General features: G+C 46.0%; 1 protein-coding gene across 1 annotated transcript in view; it reads right to left on the minus strand.

Moving 5' to 3' along the window:
- Positions 1-3773: 3773 nt before the first annotated feature.
- HMBOX1 (homeobox containing 1) overlaps positions 3774-8044 on the minus strand; it is a 195453-nt gene continuing 191182 nt past the window's right edge. The window contains exons 10-11 of the mRNA XM_010840284.1: positions 7750-7775; positions 3774-6209 (exon numbers count right to left, since the gene is read on the minus strand). Coding sequence (XP_010838586.1) covers positions 6072-6209; positions 7750-7775 — 164 coding nt within the window. The 3' untranslated portion in view covers positions 3774-6071. The remainder of the gene's footprint in view (positions 6210-7749; positions 7776-8044) is intronic.

Below are 8044 nucleotides of genomic sequence, written 5' to 3' on the forward strand. Positions count from 1 at the left end.
AGTTCACTTGAATGGAATGAACTAGATTTAGTTCTGCTCGCTGCTTGGCCCCAGGTGTCACGGAAAGAACAAGGTAACTAAGTCCAGGACGGACATGCCTGCACTCCCAGGGTGCCTACCAGAGTCCTCGAGGTCTCTGGGTGAGCACAGGATGTAGGGTCCTCGGGTGCAGCCAGATTTTCCCTCTCTTCTCTCCTACATTTATTCCCCTCTTGATTAGAAAAGAAAAGCATTATTATAGAAACCTAGATTTCTCAGGTTGTTAGCTTTCCTTCTGCTGCTGTTTTTCCTCCCCACTGAGGAGGAGGAATGCAGCTGATATGGAAAGTTCTCAATTTATAAGCGTGTAGCGAGTCAGCCTCTGAGATGGCAAGATGAGCAGCTGGCATGGACAGCCAGCAAGCATGAAGAACGGCCTCTTGTATGGCTGGTTTGTGAGGGGGTTTCTGTGGGGGAAGATGGGCTTGTGGGCTTGATGCGTTTAGAAACCCACCACCTGAGCGCAGGGGGTTCGCAGTTTCTCTCAAGAGGGATAAGGAGATCTTTTCTCTAAAGTGATTAGCATTCTTTTGGGAAGAGAAGCATATAGTGAAGGAGACCACAGGACTAGAAAAGGAAGGGCCCCCTCAGCTCTGGGGAAACTTTCCCTCAGGAGAGCCTGGGCACTCATTGCTGCCTTGCAGGTAAACCCTTCTGCTCTCAACTGGGTACCTTAGGTATTAGCAGGTAATGGTCAACTAGACAGTATGGAGAACAGGAAAAAGAGGGTTTCCAGAGCACACAACTCAGTTTGCCAAACTTAATGTGGCTAACATCACCGCATGGGAAATAGACGGGGAAACAGTGTCAGACTTTATTTTCTGGGGCTCCAAAATCACTGCAGATGGTGACTGCAGCCATGAAATTAAAAGACGCTTACTCCTTGGAAGGAAAGTTATGACCAACCTAGACAGCATGTTGAAAAGCAGAGACATTACTTTGCCAACAAAGGTCTGTCTAGTCAAGGCTATGGTTTTTCCTGTGGTCATGTATGGATGTGAGAGTTGGACTGTGAAGAAGGCTGAGCGCCGAAGAATTGATGCTTTTGAACTGTGGTGTTGGAGAAGACTCTTGAGAGTCCCTTGGACTGCAAGGAGATCCAACCAGTTCATTCTGAAGGAGATCAGCCCTGGGATTTCTTTGGAAGGAATGCTGCTAAAGCTGAAACTCCAGTACTTTGGCCACCTCATGCGAAGAGTTGACTCACTGGAAAAGACTCTGATGCTGGGAGGGATTGGGGGCAGGAGGAGAAGGGGACGACAGAGGATGAGATGGCTGGATGGCATCACCGACTCGAAGGACATGAGTTGGAGTGAACGTGGGAGTTGGTGATGGACAGGGAGGCCTGGCGTGCTGCAATTCATGGGGTCACAGAGTTGGACACGACTGAGCGACCGAACTGAACAACTGATCCCCAAATCCTGAGTAAACACCCTTGTTATTTAGAGAACACACAAAAAGGAATGTTTTCTGTAACTCCTCCCCCTACCCCGCATCCCACCCCTAAACAGATACCACCAGCAGGAGCTGGTCAGTGCGCCCAACTTTCACTTGGGAAATCCTGACAAACAAATGCGGCTCAGTAAAGCTATAAATGGACTTGGCTGGTCTCAACGCAGCCCCAATGAATACAGTAGTAAAACACTAATGTAATCACAACAACAAAATGACAAACTCTATCACCACTCTGACCTAAGATTTAAATCACAGACAGGTTAGCACAGAAAACCAATGCACAAGTAGAGGGTCAGGCTATTCAATGCAGAGCGCGCACGACTGTGCACAAAGTCATCAACAAGAGAAATTATTGCCTAAGAATCTGTTGAGACTCACTGGGGAAAAAAATCTTCTGGTGGTTCTCTGACAACAAAAACAAAAAGCAATTTTAAAAGGCAGAGTCATAGTTGCATGGGAAGACTGCTTCTACCCAAATTGTTCTTAAGACCAAAGAGAGAGAAGGACTTGATATTCACATTTTTAGGACGGGGGTTGGGGCTCATTTATGAAAAAAGGGATTATTCCCACTGGGTGGGCAGAGAGAATGGCTGGTCACTGGAATAAGTAGCTAGTCAAAAAGCAGAGCTGCAAGACAGGAAGGAGTAAACACTCCTTCTCCTGTGTGACGAGATGGACCACACCCCCTACTCTGCCTGCTGCAGAAGATGAGAAAATTCCAGCAGGAAGTCAGCTCGAGAGGAGGCCTTGGTTTGGAGCCCAAAGAGAAGAGGAGTTAACCACAGACAGAGAGGATGTGCCTGTAGATTTCTGATGAAATGAAAGACGATTTTCTTATACCTGCTAGTTGAAATTGTACAAAGGCCAAACAGGGAGAATTGAAACAACTCTGTCGCTAGCTCTTCATGAGTTGTCCCTTTTGAGGTAAAGACATACCTGGCCATCTGGATAGAGGAGCTGCTGGTCACAGACTGCTGCAACCCTATAGGCCTGGGTACGGACTCTCCCATCTCCTCGATTGGACTTAAGTGGTCTTCCTGTGAAGGACAATGGGGATGTGGGGAAGATCTACCCCGCCAAACACCAGACTGTGGGAACTTTACAGACCCCGAAGGTGGGAGAAGCTAACCACACTCCTCTAATACTCAAAAGCTAACACTCAGAGGACCGAGATTATGAAGAAAACTGCCCTAAGCTTTACTCCAGCCTTACAAACCCTTCTGAAATAAACCACACTGTTTACTTGGTACCAACTGGCCTTGATCTGGTGTTAAGGTTCTCATTTAATGCAAAAATGGCATTAGGATGGTCCACCTTTAAAAGTTCCTCTGTAAGGCTCTGTTTTAAGAAGGGGAGGAAGTTTACGCATCTGACTGCAGTAATTCAATGAAAGCGTCTTAAAAAAAAAATAAGTTACCTGGAACTGCTTGCAAGGGTTCCTCACCTGGGAAGCAGCAGCCCCTGAAACAGTCCTCTGGGGCCTGAAAAATGTACAGCAGGAAGTGAGAAAAGAGGACAGAAAAGCCACAAGCACACAGTGGGATTGTTTTCAAAGAGTCTATCTTCCCTTCAGAGAGCAACTTAGGGTTTCTATTTTAATACCACCCTTTAAACCTGAAAAAGCTGAAGAAAAAAATTTACTCCCCAAAGATGTTACTCATTAATGGCAACTCCACATGCCATGGTAAGAACTAAGGTAGCCCAGAGAAGACAGCGGAGTTAAAGCTGATGACCAAAAACCTATAGTAGATTTAAACTGAAGACCCAAAGAACTAAATTTTCACTCTTGGTGAGGAAGCTGAGTTAAACATATGGCAGTGGCAGTTAAGAGCAGACCGGCAGTTGTCTTTAATGAAAGGGGTGAAGGCTCCTTCCTCTTGCTCCTACTGAACCCAAGGAGCTGCTACCCTGCCTGGCAAACACATTCTTTCACTTTTTCCAGATTTCTGGGTAGCACCTGGTACTCCCTTCACGGATACTCACCTTTATTCTCCGAAGCTTTCTATCCTTCCTGAAAGGTCTTAAAACACTGAAACCTTTTGGCTCTTCTCTGGAAATCACTCTGTTTCTTTAGAAACTGCAGCTGCCTTTATAGTTTGAGTCTGTTTCTTTAAAAGGAACCAGCAAGAACAGATGATACTAGCAATCCCATCATAAAGAAGCTATCAATTATAATAATCTCCTTACAATAAATCATGGATGCAGCTTGTCAGACAGTATATTTTTCTCTCTCCTTCTTTCTGATTTAACTGAAAGTAGACAAAAATTCCACCGAGATGGAAAGATAGACACGTTATATTTTTTCTAAATAATATCAAAGGAAAGAAAGCTAACACAGTCTAATTGCAATAAAAAGTCAAACACACCAAGAAGAAGATGAATGTGGGGGGTGGGGGAGGGCGGGTCATTCCTGAGAACAACAAATGCTACTCTTGAATTTGTTGGTTCAAGTAATACAGTGAAACAGAAAAAGACTACTCCACTTTACTTCAATTCTGGGAAGCTGGAAAAAAATATATACATTTTCCCCCTGAAATCCTAGGACAAGAGCAGGTCCTGCCTGTAGCTCTATAAAGTCATGGACCCACAGAGGCAGCACCTCCATGCCTCCCAAAGGCCTCCTCACACTGACATAAGCAGGATGGACAGACACGGAGGCGAGCGCATCAGCAGGTGCCTTAGGTGGAGCGAGACCAGCTAGAAGCTGGCGGATACTCAGAATCTCACTGACGAGGAAGGGAAAACAGGAAGGCCAGTCATTCTCTCTCTCTCTCTCAATCGTTTTAAGTTGAAAACATTTGGTGGGTGAGGAAGGGTGAAGAGGTCAGGAAATACCCCCTCCTTCAATCTTACAAATCATTTACAGGTGACGGACAGACAGACGAAACCTTGCTTAAGAGCCAGCCCTCTGCATATTCCCCTTTAAACAAGGTTTTGTTGTTCACAGAGGTGGAGCGAGGCAGGAAATACAGAGCGGCCGTGCCTCTTTCAGACGCAGCCTACACTGGAGGCTGTTCCTCTTACGCACCGTGACACTGTGTCCTTTAATCGAGATGCCAAGAGATCATTTTCATACGAGGCCGGCAGATGTAATATTCTTGGATGCATGAGTAGTTCATCATTTCGCTACTGGATGACAAGGTGATCACAGGGTGACTTTTCTAACGCAAGTTCACTGTTTGGTATTTTGAGTTCTCAAAATGAAAAAAAGATTTATCAAATATAAATATCTTTAAAAAGTAACAAAAGTGCTACATATGTGATCAAGGAAAAAAATTCCATTAGTTACTGCTGCTTAAAGTAGATTAAACTTTACAAATATTACCACATCCATTATCAATATGGCTTCCAATTATTAAATAAATTGCCTGTAGCAATATAGCTTTTCACACCTCTACAAGGACAGAGTAAAGAGAACACCAAAGCAAGTCATATCTCCCAGACCCGCCACAGAAATTGCAAATGTCCCCTGCTTTTTTCTGCTCCTATTTAGGAAAGCATTTGCGCTTGTGACAGTCAGCAGGCATAATCCCACTAGAGTCCTCTACCAACCTCTCATGTTGAGGGGGCTTCAGTTTAATGGCTACAGGGACTGGATGTTCGTTCACTCACTGTTGGCCTTAGCTCCATCCTCGAATCACCTTTCTGTGTTTTTGGTAGCAAGGAAAGGGGACACAGACAGGAGGCAGAGCCGCTTCCGCGTGACTTCCGGCACCTTCCCGGTGGGCGTGCCTGTGCCACGCACTGTACAGTGGTTCTAATAACACCCACCATCATTACACCTTCGGCTCATGGTTTTTCCCAATGCTCTCAAGCTGGGTTTTGTGGGTTTTTTAACTTTTTTTTTGGTTGTCATTTTTCTGTTTAATCATGGTCCCAAAGGCAGAAGGCAGTATTTTATCTACTCAGTCACACAGCTTGTGAGAGCAAAGGATGTCTGTGTCAGGCATGTTAACATCAACCAAAATCTGAGATCGAGTTTTTCCACTGTCTTAGCACAGCACCCAAAGAAGTATAATCTAGCCACGGTGTGACTATTATGAGGCACGGCTTATTGCAGCTGGAAATCAATTATTCCCACGTGGAGGGGGGGTTTCTAGTGTTCCTTTTACTCTGCGGACACTCCCCAAATGGCGTCTGTCAATCTTGGCCACACTACCTCAGCTTGCATCCTACCAGTCTTGGGGAAGGAAGAGGGGTAGAGACTAGTGTTACAGGAATCTAAAGGTACCCAAGGTTTTACACGGAGCCTACTATTTGAGAACTGAGGGCTAGCTAAATACCTGGAAGCACTTTCTTGGAATGCTAAGACAGAGCAGCAAGATTTTCTAGCCTCGGGGGCTGGGAGAGGGAAGTTTGGTTGGTTGGTTGGTTATTAGTTACTGGGAATTAATACTGAGAGAGTATATGCAAAGGCTGAGGGCACCATGCCATCTTCACAGAACAAGACCCTAAGGGCTAACTGACATACAAGAAACTGCAAGTTATACTGTAAGAACACATGTTAAGGACCGAGGAAAGTCTGCTAAGGTGCTACGTCTAAACTAAGTTAACTTCTTGCGTTCAGCCCTCCCTCATCAGTCGTCATCCAGGGCCTCTGTCTTGATTTCGTTGGCTCCTTGTCGGGCCAGTGCCAAGATAGTGTGGTTGACTGCTGCCATTTCCACAGCTAACGAGATGGGGTCTTGGTGGTCACTATGGCTAGTGCTGTCATCCTAGACGTGCAGAAAGAAGAAGCAGATGTTATTGGGGGACTGGTGAGATCCGGCAGCTCACAGAAAAGCATGCTGGGGCAAGGGGAAGCAGAACATTCGTGGGAGGGGTCATGACAGGGTAGAGGTGAAATGTATTTAAGTAGACACTGAATGGATACAGGTCCAGAGACTACTGGTTGGCATTTCGATGGTTCAGCAGATAAAAAGCACTAAAGTGTTTTTTTTGGCTGAGAATTTTTCCTTCTGTCAGAAAGACTGCTGGGGATGATGATCAAACCCGGACCATTCCAGGTTTGCAACCACCACAGCACTAGTGATTGAGGGCCACACTAGTGAGCTTACATTCTGGATGGGTGCTCTTACAGATTATTACAATTCACAGGATCTCTCTACTCAGCTGAGAAAACCAGACAAAACTACAGATACCAACACATTATGGATAAAAATGCATTTTAGTAGAAAATAAGCCAAAACCCTCCTAAAACTCCAAATTCTCAGTTACAACAGGCGAGAAGGGTAACTGTCGGAAGTGGCTACGCTCTCCGGCTGTAAGAGGAGCTGGGGGAGGGAAGCGCAGGTGTCTTACTTGGAAGGTGTGAAGCTTGCCTTCCACATTGCTGTGTGATAAACACAGCTGTAAAGGAAGCTGCACTGCAGGGTGTTCATCAGGCACTGAAGCTGGTGTTACAAATAAGGTGGAAGTTTCTCACCTGTCATCTTCAGGGGGACTCTACAGCAGAAAGCTTTGGGAAGGGCAAGTCCCTTCCTGGGAAAAAAGCATGGTATGTGCTGCCCTTAGGGCCTCTGGAAAAAGGATGGAAATGATCCATCTACACTGGTCAACTAACAAGGATATTTCTGCTTAGACTCCCAGAACGTTCTCTAGAGTGAAATGTGCAGCTCTGACTGGGGGTTCTTGGTGGGGGGAGGTGTGTGGAGAAAGCCTTGGGAAGTACAGGCAACACTGTTCATTCTCACAGGCTGCTCTTTGGTTTAAACAGGGATCAGCGTGGAACTGTAGGGACTCTGGCAGTGTCTACGCTCAAGCTGCAGGACGGTGAACAGGAGAGCGTGGTGGACTCTTGTTTACGAGCTGGCCGAGCGGGGTGCACTGACCAGGAAAGAGCAAATGTGTTCCCGCTGGTGCCTAGAAGAGACCACAATTCTCTTCATATTCCAAGTAGAGTGAGTTTAAAATCCTTAGAAAATTTAAATCTTTAAGTGAGGAAAAACTCCTATATTCTTAGTTACTGAATTATTCCATCCAGTGGCTACAATTAAATATATTTTCCCCCTTAAGCAATGAAGAGGAAGTCAGGGTGAGGTGAGCAGACATGCATTTATGAGAGGGTGTGTGTGTGTCCATGTGCCAGAGACTCTGGAGGGACCATGGTCTCAGCACAAGGGCTCCCACGGCACGGGGCCGAAGCGGGTAGGCCCTTCCACTGTGCAGGTGGGTTCATGTCCAGGTAGGGCCGCGGCTGCCCGAAGCCCCTAGCACCTCTCAGACATTGAGTGTGTGTGTGGTGGATGGTGGAACTTGCTTGTTTGGGTCAGATCCTCCTCTCTTCTTCTACCTTCTCTGCTTCTCTGCCTCCCTCTGAACTTCTTCCCTCCTCCTCCTCCCCATTGCGTACTTGCCAAGTATCCTGTTGTATGACAATAAATCCGTGTGGGTGAATAAGGATTTCTCACAAATTCAACAGGACAACTGAATCTTAACCACATTCAAGTTATATGAAAATCTAACTAGACACATGAGCAGAGCTGAAGGGACCTTAGCTCACCCCCACCCCCCACCGGACAAAGCGCACCCACAGAATTGAGTTGTCATA

This window comes from Bison bison, unplaced genomic scaffold (assembly GCF_000754665.1).
Source record: "Bison bison bison isolate TAMUID 2011002044 unplaced genomic scaffold, Bison_UMD1.0 scf7180017864143, whole genome shotgun sequence".
Taxonomy (NCBI): Eukaryota; Metazoa; Chordata; class Mammalia; order Artiodactyla; family Bovidae; genus Bison; species Bison bison.